This window comes from Oncorhynchus masou, chromosome 5 (assembly GCF_036934945.1).
Source record: "Oncorhynchus masou masou isolate Uvic2021 chromosome 5, UVic_Omas_1.1, whole genome shotgun sequence".
Classification (NCBI taxonomy): Eukaryota; Metazoa; Chordata; class Actinopteri; order Salmoniformes; family Salmonidae; genus Oncorhynchus; species Oncorhynchus masou.
The window spans coordinates 72,653,461-72,670,955 of record NC_088216.1 but is presented as its reverse complement, the minus strand read 5'-3'; the positions used below and the strand labels follow the sequence as shown (position 1 = coordinate 72,670,955).

The 17,495-nt window shown below is 40.5% G+C and overlaps 2 protein-coding genes across 3 annotated transcripts; one reads left to right on the top strand and one right to left on the bottom strand.

The window, feature by feature from the left end:
- Positions 1-7,687: 7,687 nt before the first annotated feature.
- LOC135540219 (PRA1 family protein 3-like) lies at positions 7,688-11,407 on the bottom strand. The gene is made up of 3 exons (XM_064966707.1): positions 11,087-11,407; positions 8,977-9,194; positions 7,688-8,786 (listed from the first exon to the last, which is right to left on the bottom strand). Exons 1-3 carry the CDS (start codon positions 11,263-11,265, stop codon positions 8,608-8,610), a joined length of 576 nt encoding a protein of 191 aa, XP_064822779.1. The 5' UTR covers positions 11,266-11,407; the 3' UTR covers positions 7,688-8,607.
- A 478-nt stretch (positions 11,408-11,885) lies between these two features.
- Positions 11,886-17,011, top strand: trnt1 (tRNA nucleotidyl transferase, CCA-adding, 1). Of its 2 annotated transcripts, XM_064966704.1 has the most exons (8): positions 11,886-11,984; positions 12,321-12,463; positions 14,286-14,479; positions 14,715-14,853; positions 14,953-15,079; positions 15,224-15,417; positions 15,627-15,880; positions 16,034-17,011. In XM_064966704.1, exons 2-8 carry the CDS (start codon positions 12,328-12,330, stop codon positions 16,280-16,282), a joined length of 1,293 nt encoding a protein of 430 aa, XP_064822776.1. In that variant the 5' UTR covers positions 11,886-11,984; positions 12,321-12,327; the 3' UTR covers positions 16,283-17,011. The 2 variants fall into 2 exon arrangements, with proteins under 2 accessions (XP_064822776.1, XP_064822777.1); XM_064966705.1 differs by lacking the exon at positions 11,886-11,984 and having other exon boundaries at positions 12,387-12,473.
- The last annotated feature ends 484 nt before the right edge of the window (positions 17,012-17,495 follow it).

Sequence of the window (17,495 nt, the reverse complement as noted above, 5' to 3'; positions counted from 1 at the left end):
GTGATAATTTCTCAAAGTTGGGTTTTATTCGGAATTGCAGAAAGGGGCTGTCCCAGGACGCCTGTCCCTAACTAGGCTCAGGGGCGGTCCTCTGATTTAGTTCAATCCAATTCCCTTTTTGAGTTTTCATTCATTAAACAGTCCAAAATCACATTGTACAATTGTGTAAACAGTATCATACTCACTCATTCATCTTATACAACAATTAGATGTAAACCTCATATCTGAGGCTATTATATAAACATCGTTATGGTAATGTGGCCACACCGTCTCCCATGAGCTTCCCCAAGTTGTAACAAACGGACCAGTTCGTAGCTGGATTCTTCACCGATCTTTTATACTTTCTCCGGAACATGAAATTTGTTCGTACCTCAAGTTCTGTGAGGTGGAAGTAATTCCTTTGTTCTCTATGAAAATGTACTCTCTCTATACTGTGTGTCCATGAGGAAATCCTCAGGAATTTACGACGTCTCTCTGGCAACAGCAGCCTAGTTGATGGAGGAAAGGGGGAGGCAGGGAGAGGGGGATGGGTCTCGCCACACCCAAAGAGGCAACGTCATGACACTGTACTACAACACACCATCTAGGTGTATAGTATGTGTGTGTGTGACTCTTCACAGTCCTCTCTGTTCCATTAGGTGTATTTTTATAATTTTTATTTTACTGCTTGAGTGAGTTACTTGATGTGGAATAGAGTTCCATGTGTCCAGATGCCACTCCTGAGTTGTCTTGGCTGTGTGCTTAGGGTCGTTGTTCTGTTGGAAGGAGAACTTTCACCCCAGTCTGAAAACCTGCTACAGAGTGCTCAAGACTTCATGTACTTTGCTCTGTTTATCTTTGCTTTGATCCTTACTAGTCTCCTAGTCCCTACTGCTGAAAAACATCTCCACAGCATGATGCTGCCACCACCATGCATCACCATAGGGATTGTTCCAGGTTTCCTCCAGACGTGACGCTTGGCTTTCAGGCCAAATAGTTCAATATTGGTTTCATCAGACCAGAGAATATTGTTTCTTATGATCTGAGAGTCTTTAGGTGCCTTTTGGCAAATTCCAAGCGGGCTGTCATGTGCCTTTTACTGAGGAGTGGCTTCCGTCTGGTCACTCTACCATAAAGGCCTGATTGGTGGAGTGCTGCAGAGATGGTTGTCCTTCTGGAATGTTCTCCCATCTCTACAGAGGAACTCTAGAGCTCTGTCAGAGTGACCATCGGGTTCTTGGTCACCTCCTTGACCAAGACCCTCCTCCCCCGATTGCTTAGTTTGGCCGGGCGGACAGCCCTAGGAAGAGTCTTGGTGGTACCAAACTTCTTCCAATTAAGAATTATGGAGGCCACTCTTGGGGACCTTCAATGCTGCAGAAATGTTTTGGCACACTTCCCCAGATCTGTGCCTTGACACAATCCTGTTCGGAGCATTACAGACAATTCCTTTCACCTCATGACTTGGTTTTTGCTCTGACATACACTGTCAACTGTGGGACCTTATACAGACAGGTGTGTGCCTTTCCAAATCCTGTTCAATCAATTTAATTTACCACAAGTGGACTCCAATCAAGTTGAAGAAACATCTCAAGAATACTTATATAAAACCTGTTTTTGCTTTGTCACTATTGGGTATTGTGTGTAGATTGCTAAGGCTTTTTTATCTTCATTTAATCAATTTTAGAATAAGGCTGTAACGTTATGAAATGTGGAAAAAGTCAAGGGGTCTGAATACTTTCCGTTGGCACTGTATAGTAGGGGGTGTAAAGCCATAACATATACATTTTTCCAGCAACATACTATGACCGATAATGTCAAAAGCCGCACTGAAGTCTATCAAAACAGCTCCCACAATCGTTTTGTTATCATTTTCTCTCAGCCAATCATCAGTCATTTGTGTAAGTGCCGTGAATGTTGAATGAGCTTCCCTATACGTGTGCTGAAAGTGTGTTGTTAATTTATTTACTGTAAAATTGCATTGTATCTGGTAAAGCACACATCTTCCAAAGGTTTACCAACGGTTGATAACAGGCTGATTGGTCAACTATTTGAGCCGGTAAAGGGGGCTTTACTATTCTTAGGTAGCATAATTACTTTTGCTTTCCTCTAGGCCTGAGGGCACACACTTTTTTGTAAGCTTAGATTGAAGAGATGTTAGAAAGGAGAGGCAATATCGTCCGCTATCATCCTCAGCAATTTTCCATCCAAGTTGTCAGACCCAGGTGGCTTGTCATTATTGATAGACAACACTCACACACTCACTTTACAATATTCAAAATCACAATGTGTTTCTGTCTTTCATAATTTGGTCGGTTTTACTTGGATGTGTTGGTTCCGTATTTGTTGTTGGCATGTCATGCCTGAGTTTGCTCATCTTGCCAATGAAAAAAATCTATATCAGTTGGCTTTGTAATGAATGAGCCATCTGATTCAATAAATGATGGAGCTGAGTTTGCCTTTTTGCCCAAAATTTAATTTAAGCTGCTCCAAAGCTTTTTACTGTGCTACTAAACTCAGCAAAAAAAGAAACACAGTTGACAGTGAGAGGACGTTTATTTTTTGCTGGGTTTATATACTGTATGATTTGTCATTGTTTCATAGTATAGTTTCTTCTTCTTTTTGTTCTGTTTAGTCACATGATTTCTCAATTTGGAGTAGGTTTGCCAAAAGCTTATGCAGCCATTCCTTTTGCCTCATCCCTCTCAACCACAACATTTTTCAATTCCTGAGCAATCCACAGGGATTTAACAGTTTTTACAGTCATATTCTTAATGGGTGAATGTTTATTAGTAACTGGAGTAAGCAATTTCATAAATGTGTTCAGTGCAGCATCTGATTGCTCGTCAATACACACCACAGACCAGCAAATATTATTTACATCATCAACATAGGAATCACTACAAAACCTCTTGCAGAACCTCTTATACGCAATATTAGGTCCAGCCTTTTGAACGTTTGGTTTTCCTAGATATGGCCACCAAATTGTAATCACTACATCCGATGTATTTCGATACTGCTTTAAAGCAAAATATGTGATCAATACATGTGGAAGATTTAATTCCTGTGCTGTTTATAAATACTCTGGTTCAACAGCTTGGGTTGTATGTACAGTTAAAGTCTGAAGTTTACATACACCTTAGCCAAATACATTTAAACTCAGTTTTTCACAATTCCTGACATTTAAAAAGGTCAGTTAGGATCACCACTTTATTTTAATAATGTGAAATGTCAGAATAATATTAGAGAGAATGATTTATTTCAGCTTGTATTTATTTCATCACATTCACAAGTTGGGTGAATTTTGGCCCATTCCTTCTGACAGAGCTGATGTAACTGAGTCAGGTTTGTAGACCGTCTTGCTCGCTCAAGCTTTTTCAGTTCTGCCAACAAATTGTCTATAGGATTGAGGTCAGGGCTTTGTGATGGCCACTCCAATACCTTAACTATGTTGTCCTTATGCCATTTTGCCACAACTTTGGAAGTATGCTTGTGGTCATTGTCCATTTGGAAGACCCATTTGCAACCAAGCTTTAACTTCCTGACTGATGTCTTGAGATGTTGCTTCAATATATCCACAGAATTTTCCACCCTCATGATGCCATCTATTTTGTTAAGTGCACCAGTCCCTCATGCAGCAAAGCACCCCCACAACATGATGCTGCCACCCCCGTGCTTCACGGTTGGGATGGTGTTTTTCGGCTTGCAAACCTCCCCCTTTTTCCTCCAAACATAATGATGGTCATTATGGCCAAACGGTTCTATTTTTGTTTCATCAGAATAGAGGACATTTCTCCGAAAAGTACGATATTTGTCCACATGTGTAGTTGCAAACCGTAGTCTGGCTATTTTATGGCTGTTTTGGAGTAGTGGCTTCTTCCTTGCCGAGCTTACTTTCAGGTTATGTCGATATAGGACTTGTTTTACTATGAATATAGATACTTTTGTACCTATTTCCTCCAGCATCTTCACAAGGTCATTTTCTGTTGTTCTGGGATTGATTTGCACTTTTTGCACCACAGTACGTTCATCTCTAGGAGACAGAACGCGTCTCCTTCCTGAGCGGTATGACGGCTGCGTGGTCCCATGGTGTTTATACTTGCGTGCTATTGTTTGTACAGATGAACGTGGTACCTTCAGGTGTTTGGAAATGGCTCCCAAGGATGAACCAGACTTTGTGGATGTCTACAATTTTCTTTCTGTGGTCTTGGCTGATTTCTTTTGATTTTCCCATAATGTCAAGCAAAGAGGCACTGGGTTTGAAGGTAGGCCTTGAAATACATCCACAGGTACACTTCCAATTGCCTCAAATGATATCAATTAGCCTTTCAGAAGCTTCTAAAGCCATGACATTATTTTCTGGAATTTGCCAAGCTGTTTAAAGACACAGCCAACTTAGTGTATGTAAACTTCTGACCCACTGGAATTGTGGTACAGTGAATTATAAGTGAAATAATCTGTATGTAAACAATTGTTGGAAAAATTAAGTTTCATGTCCTAACCAAGTTGCCAAAACTATAGTTTGTTAATTAACAAGAAATTTGTGGAGTGGTTGAAAAACAAGGTTTAATGACTCCAACCTAAGTGTATGTAAACTTCCGATTTCAACTCTTATCTCCTCACAGTGTTATGCTTCTAAACTCCAGTGAACTCTGGGTAGGTCTCAGAGGTTTCCAAGTCCTTGAGTTTACCCTGGACAGAGAGGGAGAAAGAGAAAGGGAGGGAGAGACAGACATTCTTCTGCAGCTGTCTTCCCCAGTCTCTCTCTGCTTCATCCCCAGACACCAGCTGCACTAGAATATCACTACTGCTGTTCCAGCTGACACACAACTACACAAACAATTGGCTCCCTATGTTCTGTATGTCTATACACCACAAGCACACTCCCCCGATGTCAAATGCAGGTATGTGTCCCACGTTTGGCTAGACCGTGCCTGCTGCTAACCCTGCTCAGCTTAAAGCAACTATAAGTCAGGATGGTAAGTCATCATGCCTCAGGGCAGCAGATCCTATCTCTGCTCAGGGAACAATCCCGCTGGGCACAGACCTTGATTTGCATTTGGTTGAGTTATCAACGAATGTGAATTCAATGTGAAATCATCAAAAAATTCACCATGTCATTGGATTTAGGTTAAACATTTGGTGAAAAAAAACAAAATTCCCTCACTTTGATGAATTTCTTTCAAATCCAATCTGTTTTTCATGTTGTTTCATCATCACATTACATTTTTTTGTTGAAATGACATGGAAACAACATTGATTCAACCAGTTTTTGCCCAGTGGTATACTCCTTATAGTTGACGAGTGGATAGCTGGAGTGGATAGCTGGAGCTTGGAGTTCATTGTTCATGAGATCATGTATAACCTTCCCATGAGTAATATAGGGTAGAGATATCTCCTCTGCAGGTTAAAGTGTTCTCATCAGGATATAACAGACTGACAGGATTGTTATGGTCATCATCTCTGTGTTGTACAGTGAACATCACGCTTTACGATGAGAGACCCCATAGCACAAAGCTGGTGAATGACAGATTGTTTGTTGGACTGATGATGAGGCTAACCAGCTTAACCATCCCAAAGCCCCCAGGCAAGGCAAGCCAAGCATGCCGGGGAGCATGATGGGTCAACGGATGCACAGCCAGCTCACAGGGTTGAAGTGTGCCTGGATTAGCTGACACTTAATGAATGTTGCGTTATGCTGGATTACTACCTTTCATGCCAACGACTGAGTTGTTGCAACAAAGAGAACAAGAGACAGATGTAATCTTCAAACCAGTAACAGCACATGAGGAAAACACAGTGTGTCAAAATGCTAAATACAAACTACATGCCAGCCAACTGTGGTCAAATATATTCATACAGGAAATTAAAAGACACCTGTTGGTGTGGTCATGGTCTGACAGTGATGACCAATTAGATAACACTGTTGAATCCAAGTTGAAATTATTCATCCAGGTCTCAGAGTAGACATAACATAGTAAACCTAAATCTGGGACATTCAAATTAGTACAATATGTAACATTTGGTATGGTTACATAAGACAGAAGGTTACTTAAGGCAAAAACAAAAGTAGGGTGGTTGGTCGTGGTGGATGGATTGGTGGGCGTATAACATGAACGTCAAGCAACCCAAAGGTTGCGTGCTTGAATCTCATCACGGGCAAGTTTAGCATTTTAGCTATTTAACAACTTTGCTATTTAACAACTTTACTTACTACTTTTTACCTACTTTGCAACTACTTATCATGTTAGCTAACCCTTACCCTAAAACTAACCATGTAACCTAACTCCTAACCTAACCTAACCCCAACCTTAACACCTAACCCCTAACCCCTAGTCGAGCTAACATTATCCACTGAGCTAGCGTTAGCCATCTAGCTAATATTAGCCACAAGAAATTCTTAACAGATTGTAAGAATTGCAATTTGTAATATATCATACAAAATGGATAATGGAAATCCTCAAATTAATACATACCATATGAAACATAACATATCATTCTAATTGTAGTTTCCCAGATTTACATTTACTATGTTACGTCTACCCCTATGTCCAGGTTGAAATATTCCAAACACACTACAACAAAGATTCCTGTGTTTTTTGAGAGTCTCTGCAGCACAAAGGATGTTTCCTCACCAGGCTCCTTGCCAGAGTAATGTGTCTGTTCTTAAAGCCTCACACTTCACGTCTGTTCAGATCAGGAGGCAATAGACCAAAGACACATGCCTGTTGGGTGAGCTGCTGCACACAACAGACACTTATGTTTGTGTGGATAAGTACAACAGCTGCAGGGGAGAGAGAGAACAAGGGCCTCCACTGTATTTTCTGCTCTGAGACTAGACTTTACTTGGGTTTACTGCCGCTGGGCCGTGTGCGTTCGTGTGCTCCCAGGTTGATCAATGTAGTCTGCATGAAGGAATAGTACTGCAGGAGGGGACATGAATCAGTTCTCTGAGAGCTCAAATAAGGCTTTGCAGCTGAACATGAACTTAAAGCACTGCACCTGAGGTCATCAGCTCCTGCCCTCTACTTTGTCTTTATCTCTCTCTCCCCCATATGCACACACACCCCCAAAGACTATTGTTTTGTAAATCATAAACCTTTCTTAAAAACTTTATGTGCAAGATGTCTAAGTGGAGAGTGCAATAGAGAGAGCCCACTTTGGGATTTGTAATACATTTCCAATGTGAGCCTGGTTGAAGTAGCTGACACCGCAATCCAGAGAAGGTTTAGGGGTTGGGAAGCGAGTGACTGCAGATGAATCCACTCTGTCACTGACTGTGCAGTACTCTGCTCTTCACTATAATCTACTGCAGTCTATTGATTAGCATTGGGACAAGTGGGGAGGAGGGAGAAGTTAGGTCATCCATAACCTTGGAGGTACTATGGAGATTAGATAGTGTGAGGTGCTGAGTGAATGCTGATGGACATAGGTTAGTACCCCTTATTACTTTGAAGTTCTAAAATCATATTCTTGTTTAAAGACCATTTGATGTGATTATGAAATACACCACATTAAAGTTCTACATCTCTCTCATATGCACCAGGACACAAAGCATTGGCTTGGTTCTTTAGTCCGGTTCTTATTTTATAAGAGTAAAATGTAGGGCTACTTTCCATCCAATGTTGTAGTTAAATACACCTTTGAATTTAGTGAGGAAAAATACCCTGTATAAAATAAAACACTTGATACTTTCTTGCCTTCAGAATAGTTTGGCAGTGATATATTTATTTTTCACAATAATTAATCATCCACAGTGATTTCACAGCCTCTCATAGGCAAGCCTGTCAGATTCTCTTAATTCAAAATAATTAAGCATTAATTAAATAATTCAGATCCTTTGAAGACGGTAACCAAAAAAGCAGTAAAGCTTAGAAATAAAGGTAGTAAAGTTCTACTCTCCACAAATCAGAATTTTCACATTACAATGTTTGTATACACTTCAGAGAGAGAATCCACAGCGTTTAAAAAACCTAATTCACTACCACTTCATTTGCGAGAACTGAATTCATTAATGGAACAATAAAACATAGTTCTGTTTGTTTATTTTTTCAAACCAAGTGACCTCAATCTGTCAGGTCACAGATGTGCTTTTAACACCACAATGTTTTCACTCTTGTTATATTTACAAAAGTCAAAAAGCATGAACAGGTTGAGTAAATATTGCATGTGGGATTTGGAAACATTTGCCCACCTACACACACAAATACATTCAACAAGGAATAGTAATTTGCAACTTGTTTGCAACATTGCATAGCAAGGATGTGAGCCAGTATCGAGATGCTGTCATCACTACTTGAAAGAAGGGTTCTGACAAGTTCTGGGTAGAGGAACAAATATTCTGAAGTAAAATGAAAGCTTTGGTTTTCAACACATGTTCTCTAGACTAAGCCAACAAACACACAAACACCTGCATGCGAGATAGGCTATACGGTTTGTAGCTGAAGTGTTCAAACATGTATTACAATGATTTCTATCCAACATTGATTGAATGCATTGAGACTGCACATTAAAAGGGGGTGTGCAAAGGAACGCGTTCCCATTAATCAGAGGCCAGGGATGTGATAGGGGACCTATGACAACATATAGGGACTGTGGCGTGTGTGTTGTTGGTTTTCTGTGTAGAGTTCATCCTTCCTTGGGTTTCCCCTCAAGGAACTCCTGGATCTTCTGCAGGCTCTCTTCCTGCTGGCCCAGCGCCTCCAGTAGAATACCCATTGGTGACTTCTTCAGGCCCGCCCCCTCTATCTTATTCTCCAGTTTATTCTTCATGTTGCGAAGTCGAAGTGAGGCGTGTCCAAAGATCACTGAAGTCAAAATATATAGAAGCAGATTAATACCCTTAATTTGCACTAATGTAAAAACACCAATGTAAGTAATAACTCCAGGATATTTTCAAATTGGAATAGCTTCAATTCAAGTTTGCCTATTTATTTACCAATGGTATAATTGTGGTGTAACTTAAAGAAACATTTAATACCAAACCGTTAAACTTACAGAGAATAGGAAATGTGATCCCAAACATGAAGACCATGACACCATCGAAGAGAGACATAAGAAAGTAGCTGGCTACCATCACTGCCATGACAAATAATGTGGGGTTCTGCCTCTTAAAGTCTTTGATCATGGCCTTATTCTCTCCAGCCCACACTGAGCCCAGGAAGACCAGCGACACCACTGCCATGCCCATGAACATCCCCATAGGGTTGAGAAACCTGCAGGGAAACACATATCACAACATAATGAGAGGACTGGGTGGGTGGAACAGTTGATATTTCATGTAGTCATGGATACCATCTAGTGGTGATAGGTTGTCAACACATCAACGTGACTTTTTTTTAGCCCAAATGCAAATATTTATACAAAAGATGTTTCAATAACAACCACAATGAGAGCAATTTCAAAGATTATGATGACATGTTACAGAAGTGAATCTACAAAAGAATAACCCACTGAAGGATGAGTGGGACATTTACACAGCAAGTAGTTTTGACATAGCCCTATGGTGCAATGTTAGGAATGTTATCATTTCTAATGGTTTGTCTCAAACTTCATTCAAGAGTGTTGTTTAAGATAATATGACTCCTGGACGTTATGTCTTCCGACTCCAATAGTGAACTTTGCCCAACCTCCAGTGAATAACGACAGCTGTTTCTCATATCCCTGTGATCTAGAACAGCAGCTGATAAGTGAGCAGGGATTAGGTGTCTAGTAGTTGACCACCATAGCAGCGGTGTGTCATCATAACCAAGTAGGCCTTGCCAAAAGATGACAATTTTTTGAAAAACTGAATCCACATTTTTAAAGTAAAAATTCTTCCTCTATAGTGATTTTGGTGATCAATTGTTAGTTATGCAGTCATGACAGGATACCACCATTTGTGAAATTACACATTGTAAATCTGAGCAATTCTAGAAAAAAATAACAAATTAGACACTAGCAAGGGTTTATATTAATTTTCTAAAAGCATTGTGAAATTAAATAAATGAAATGTTAATGTGATAGCATACATAGAAAAGCATTGCATTTGCAATAGCTAGCTAGATGGCTGTTTGAATTTAAATAATGCAGTCCCGGCTTTCATCTGTTGGGAATAACCACAACAAGGACTGCATGCTGCATCCAGAGATTAACCACTGCCAAGATGTAGTGGCTTTTTGTGTGCTTTTCAGCAGCCATTGCATCACCCAGGTGGGAGCTACGTGTTTGGCAATAGAGGATCAGTACCTACAGAGTGACGTTTGGAGGAACATCAACATCATGCATAGTAGCCACATAGTGCCATAACAGCTGCTATGGGCAGCTCCTATGTTTTGACTTTAAAGTGAGTCCCTGCATCCATAATTAGCTAATGAGACCCAACTTTAATTTCAGGCATTAGTTAAAGGTGCAATCTGGGATCTGAGAATCTGTTTAATGGCCATAGATAAAATTATTCTTTAAGAACTTATAAATGGCTCAGCTCAATAGCACAACTGTTTTACCCTATCATATCCCAAATAATACTCTATTGTTCATACACACACAAACAAGAAAAACCTAACAATGTATACCAAAACAAGGAGCGGCTGTCATTTAGCTGATAAACGAATCCAAGACTGTAATTTTAATTGATGTTAACTGTTAGAACTAGTGATGGTGAACTACAGTAAATCAGATTTCCCAACACTTAAAGCTGCAATATGTAACTTTTTGGGCGACTGACCAGATTCACATAAAAATGAAAGTTATAGAGCAAGTCTAAGAAGCAGTATATCTATTAAATGTTCAGTATTTATATGCTTCCCGTCCTTATGTTTAGTTTGTCTTTTTACTTTCGATTTTGTAAACTAGCTCCAAACAGCTGAAAATACTATTTCCTGGTATTGAAAATATATTATACTGCAGTTTTGAAGCTACAATGATTCTCGACACTATACATTGCTTGTTTATTAATCACATAAACTGAAATTAGGCAAACTATTAAAATTTTAGCAAACAGGAAATGGCTGCGTGATTTCTGCACGTTTAATATACCACCCAGCCCATTTTAACCTGAGTGTAGTATGACACACCAGATATTTAATGTTCTCGATACAAATTGTGGACAGTGTCTCATGCTACTTACCCCACAATAAGGAAAACAATGATAGCCATTGCAAAATAGTTTGTCTGATAATAAAGCAAGTTGTTGACAACCCTGTTGTTCCATCTAGGTAAATCTCTCGCGTCTGGTTTAGCAAATCGGTCGGAACCTGGGAAGAAATCGTCCCAGGGTTTCAGCGGTGTGAGTTCTACCCTAGCCATGTGGCTACTGTGTGAAGAGCGTCTAATATTGGCTTGTTGTAGGCTACAGCATACAGAAGATCAGATTCAACAGTCACTAAATAAAAAAATGTTCCGTTTCTCGCGATAGCTTTCGAAGTACCACCCTGTAGAACCCATAGATCAATGAATGGTCTGATCAGAGGCTACGGAGTCATTTATCTAGCGTGCTGAAAATGCGTTTTATAATCTCTCTGATAACAGTTAATTGATTTTAGAGTAATATATTGAATCAATTTAAAATAGTTATCAACCATACATCAACCAACTTGTTCTCAACTAGCCTACCTGGTTAAATAAAGGTGAAATAAAAAACATGTATTTACAGTATTTTCATCTCTCTCTCGCTCAGTCAAAATGAGCTGACAAGTGGAATTATGGCATTAGTACTTAGGGGGGGAATGTTCTACGCTACTAGACATTGCGCAACTGTAGTAACAAAGTGAATGAGGCCAAAAGTGTCAAATAAATTGCAACAAAGTAACAGTAATTCAAACAAAAAATTATTCGAATGAAATCGCGCGTTGTTTCTTCTGTACCCCGCCCTTTTTTATGACGAATCTCACTCTTATTGGTCACAGTCAGCGACTTCCTGTGGTGAAAGTAAGTACACTTCCTGCTGTAGCAGAACAAGTATGGAACGGGAATAATGTTTCTACCAACATCCCCAAAGAAGGGCAATTATTCATATTTTATTGCAGGTCTGTCCATATGAGATTAATAGCCAGCTGCATGATGATACAATTATACTTTACCAGATGTACTTTTAAATATATGTCGCTTACAAGAGCCGATATGCTCGCTTCAGTTTGCTAAATTATCTAGCAATAGCTAGTGGAACATGGAATCAAATTTCTGTGCTAACCAGCTACTAGCTGTAATAATAATATTACGATAGTTGTTTGGTCTCTAAACTAGCTGAATGTGTGTGGCAACCCCCACAAGTGAATTCACTGCAATTGCACAATAATATTTAACGTTAGTTAGCTAACCACAGCTAGCTATAGCTAACATTGACTTGCTCTGCTCAACGACAGTATCTAGATGTGGGGGAGAATCCTGAATTCTGTGGTGATTAGCAGAGGTCGTCTCACTTGGAGTGTCAGAAGTCTCTTCACCATGCAGCTGAAGACTACAGAGTTCAAGTCCTTATTCAGCGATGGACTGAATGGCATAGCAGGTGAGAGCAGGTACATGTTTACTACCAACCAATTTGGCTATATCAAAGTCTAGGTCAGTGGCACTTAACCTCACAAGCAGAAAGTGGAAGATGAGAACTGCTCAGAATAAGTTTATCCTCAGGAGTTTCAAAATAACCCCTTTCTCTACTTAGTGATTTGTAATATTATGAACCTTTATTTAAACCGGGACATTGAGAGAACGCTTGCACAAGGGAGCCCTGTACAGTGGGGCAAAAAAGTATTTAGTCAGCAAGTTCTCACACTTTAAAAATATGAGGTCTGTATTTTTCATCATAGGTACACTTCAACTATGACATACAAAATGAGGAGAAAAAAAATCCAGAAAAATCACATTGTAGGATTTTTTATGAATTTATTTGCAAATTATGGTGGAAAATAAGCATTTGGTCAATAACAAAAGTTTCTCAATACTTTGTTATATACCCTTTGTTAGCAATGACAGAGGTCAAAAGTTTTCTGTAAGTCTTCTCAAGGTTTTCACACACTTTTGCTGGTATTTTGGCCCATTCCTCCATGCAGATCTCCTCTAGAGCAGTGATGTTTTGGGGCTGTTGCTGGGCAACACGGACTTTCAACTCCCTCCAAAGATTTTCTATGGGGTTGAGATCTGGAGACTGGTTAGGCCACTCCAGGACCTTGAAATGCTTCTTACGAAGCCACTCCTTTGTTGCCCGGACGGTGTGTTTGGGATCATTGTCATGCTGAAAGACCCAGCCACGTTTCATCTTCAATGCCCTTGCTGATGGAAGGAGGTTTTCACTCAAAATCTCACGATACATGGCCCCATTCATTCTTTCCTTTACACGGATCAGTTGTCCTGGTCCCTTTGCAGAAAAATAGCCCCAAAGGATGATGTTTCCATCCCCATGCTTCATAGTAGGTATGGTGTTCTTTGCATGCAACTTAGCATTCTTTGTCCTCCAAACACGATGAGTTGTTTACCAAAAAGTTATATTTTGGTTTCATCTGACCATATGACATTCTCCCAATCTTCTTCTGGATCATCCAAATGCTGTCTAGCAAACTTCAGACGGGCCTGGACATGTACTGGCTTAAGCAGGGGGACACGTCTGGCACTGCAGGATTTGAGTCCCTGGCGGCGTAGTGTGCTACTGATGGTAGGCTTTGTTACTTTGGTCTGAGCTTTCTGCAGGTCATTCACTAGGTCCCCCGTGTGGTTCTGGGATTTTTGCTCACAGTTCTTGTGATCATTTTGACCCCACGGTGTGAGATCTTGCGTGGAGCCCCAGATCGAGGGAGATTATCAGTGGACTTGTATGTCTTCCATTTCCTAATAATTGCTCCCACAGTTGATTTCTTCAAAACAAGCTGCTTACCTATTGCAGATTCAGTCTTCCCAGCCTGGTGCAGGTCTACAATTTTGTTTCTGGTGTCCTTTGACAGCTCTTTGGTCTTGGCCATAGTGGAGTTTGGAGTGTGACTGTTTGAGGTTGTGGCCAGGTGTATTTTATACTGATAACAAGTTCAAACAGGTGCCATTAATACAGGTAACGAGTGGAGGACAGAGGAGCCTCTTAATGAAGAAGTCACAGGTCTGTGAGAGCCAGAAATCTTGCTTGTTTGTAGGTGACCAAATACTTATTTTCCACCATAATTTGCAAATAAATTCATTAAAAATCCTACAATGTGATTTTCTGGATTTTTTTTCTCATTTTGTCTGTCATAGTTGAAGTGTACCTATGATGACAATTACAGGCCTCTCTCATCTTTTTAAGTGGGAGAACTTGCACAATTGGTGGCTGACGAAATACTTTTTTGCCCCACTGTATTTCTCCATAGAGATCTTTGAGAAGCACAAGTTTGAGCTGAGGATAGCAGGGGGTGCTGTGAGGGACCTCTTGTCTGGGAAGCGGCCAGAGGATGTGGACTTTGCAACCACAGCAACACCAGAGGAGATGAAGAGCATGTTCCAGAATGCAGGGATCAGGATGATCAACAATAAAGGGGAGAAGCATGGGACCATCACTGCTCGAGTAAGAGTACCCAAGATTGATGTGCAGTTTCACCAGCTATACACAAATATTCCAGATCACATCAGTCTCACATTTTGGATGCTGAAATGTTCTCTTACACTACATTTCTTTCTACAGTCTGATTTTGTTACGATGGGGTGAAGTGTTAAAAGTCAATGTAGCGTGAATTCTGCTGTACAGTAGGTCTGTGTGTTTGTTGCTTTAAAACACATGACATTTGTCTTTTCATCTCTAGCTTCACAATGAGAACTTTGAAGTGACCACACTGCGTGTAGATGTTGAGACGGATGGACGTCATGCAGAGGTAGAGTTCACAACAGACTGGCAAAAAGACGCCGAGCGTAGAGACCTCACCATCAACTCCATGTTTTTAGGTGTGTTTATAGTATATTTTCACCCCTTCTGAAATGAATGCCAAACTTGACATTAGAAGGGGGGATAAAACATGTCTTATTTGATTTCTGACCAAACAGGGTTAGATGGGACCCTATATGATTACTTCCAAGGATATGAGGACCTCAAGAACCGAAAGGTTCAGTTTGTTGGCTGTGCTGAGCAAAGGATTCAGGAGGACTACTTGAGAATACTACGATACTTCAGGTAATCTAGACTTGTCTGGGGTATAAATGGGGCTGGTGTTTGTTGGACTTGACTATGGCTATTAACAAATTAAACTTTAGTATGTGAGGGTTTCTGCATGTTATTTCTGTCCTTACTTGTGTATATCCCCCGGTCTGCCCCCAGGTTTTATGGCCGGGTGTCAGTGAAGGCAGCGGAACATGACCCTGCCACCTTGGAGGCCATCAGGGAAAACGCCCGTGGCCTGGCAGCCATATCAGGGGAGCGCATCTGGGTTGAGCTGAAGAAGATGGTGGTGGGTAACCATGCTGCCCACCTACTAAAGGTCATGTATGAGCTGGGCCTGGCTCAGTACATAGGTGAGGGAGAAAGCCCTGTTTGCTAAGAACAATGTTATGGGGAGTCATGCAACCAATTATAGTAACCATGCAACCAACTACATAAAGCATACCTCAAAGCACTATATTTAGGCCGTCCCGTTGACAGACCACTAGATATGTTCTCAGCTAGAGCATAGGTATTTTTAGATGTTATTGTAGTTGTGTAAGAGTTATACTTTTATTCCAAGGTTTACCTGCAGAGGGCGACGTGGAGGAGATGAAGCGGATCTGGCAGCATGTGAAGGACCATTCCCCCAAGCCCGTGACTGTTCTGTCAGCCCTGTTCCGCTGCTCCCAGGATGTGGAGAAGATGGACCTGAGGCTGAAGGTCTCCAGGGAGGAGAAGAACCTGGGTCTGTTCCTGGTCAAACACAGACATGACCTCCATAAGTCCCAGGATGATCCAGACAGCCTGAAGCCCTACACTGACTTTATCATCGATGTAAGCACAGTCAAAATGAGTTGATGTAATACCACTTACTGTATTTAAATTAAGACTGTCAAGATGGTGTCCTTTTTGGAACTGAGTGTATGAAGCCCAATCTTGACAGAACCACATGGTCTGATAGATCATTTCAATGTATCTTGTTTGCAGAGTCGGGAGGTGGATGCTCAGAGTAAAGTATGTGAACTGCTCAAGTACCAGGGAGAGGACAAGTTACTGGCAGAGATGAGCAGATGGTCCATTCCTCGCTTCCCCGTGAGTGGGCATGACTTGAGGAAGATGGGCATCACCTCAGGCAAGGAGATCGGTACTACCCTACAGAACCTACGAGACGTGTGGAAAAGGAGCCGTTACCAGATGGACAAAGACGAACTGCTTTGTCATGTTAACAAGACATAATTCCAGTGTGTATCAGGTGTTACCCCCTCATACACAGTGTTGAATATGAGAATGAGAAAGAAACCCCACAAGGACTGAATCATATTTACTGTGTTCAACTAATTTAGCCCAGTGCAGGCACTTAGTTTAGGTATTATGCTCTCAGCTGCACCGCTGTCCTTATGAAGAAAGTTTGTAATCAACCTAAGCCACTGCAGTATCTCAACATCTGTGGCATTATTGATATCAGAACTATTATTTTGTACATTTCCTGCCCCGCAATTCCTTTGAGATTGGCCAGTCTGCTGTTGGGATTCAGTCAATACGATTAAGTGGAAAACTGGATATTTTGCCAATTCTCAACGGTGATTGGAGAGATTTGAGCAATGAAAGGCTAATGAGCAATGTGTAATTGTTTTAAATGCCCTATAATCATATCTCAGAAAGCCGGTCTTCTTTGACCAATATAGTGAACTGAATAAATCTGTATTTCATGGGCTGAGAAAAAACATCACTCCAGGAATTTAGATTTTTTTTTTTTGACAACTCATCAAATGGCTTGAGGGTGAAATCAGTTTGTGTATAGTGTGGTTTCTTTGTGTGTTTTCTCTTATTAAATATTTAGTCTATTTAATTAATGTTTCATAGATAAAGCAGATGGTGTGTAAAAGGTTAAACTATAGCCTAACTTTGAAAGGATGATACTTAAGTGACACATATAATAAAGCCCAAGCTTGACTTGAACTAAAATACAAATGGTATTCTACTTAATTTTGATATTCATATATATATATATATATGCTGCTTACTGTGTGATGCCTATTAGTCCTATCATGTTGCACTATTGCATGCCACTTTCTGCCTTTTGCAGTGAGTACCGGTATAACATTTCCAGATGTATAATTTATTTATAAAATGTATAGAAGGCGTTATTGTAAAGACGCAGAAGCATAGCCCCTCCCTCCTGCTGCGCATCCAATATATATAAATAATTTGCTGCTGCCGACTCTCCTCTATTCACATCGTTGCGCGCACTTGGTGACTTCCACCTCCAAAGTTTTCGCGCGTCAAGACGTTTTCTAGGTCTATCCTTTAAACAATTGCTGTAGAACAGTTAACGTCTTTTGTCTGTTAATAATTATGAGTACATTTTCACAAGGAAATTTGTAATTCAGTTGCATACATTTTCCAAGGCAGATTTTGGTTATTGTGATATGCTGTGCAGTTGATAGGT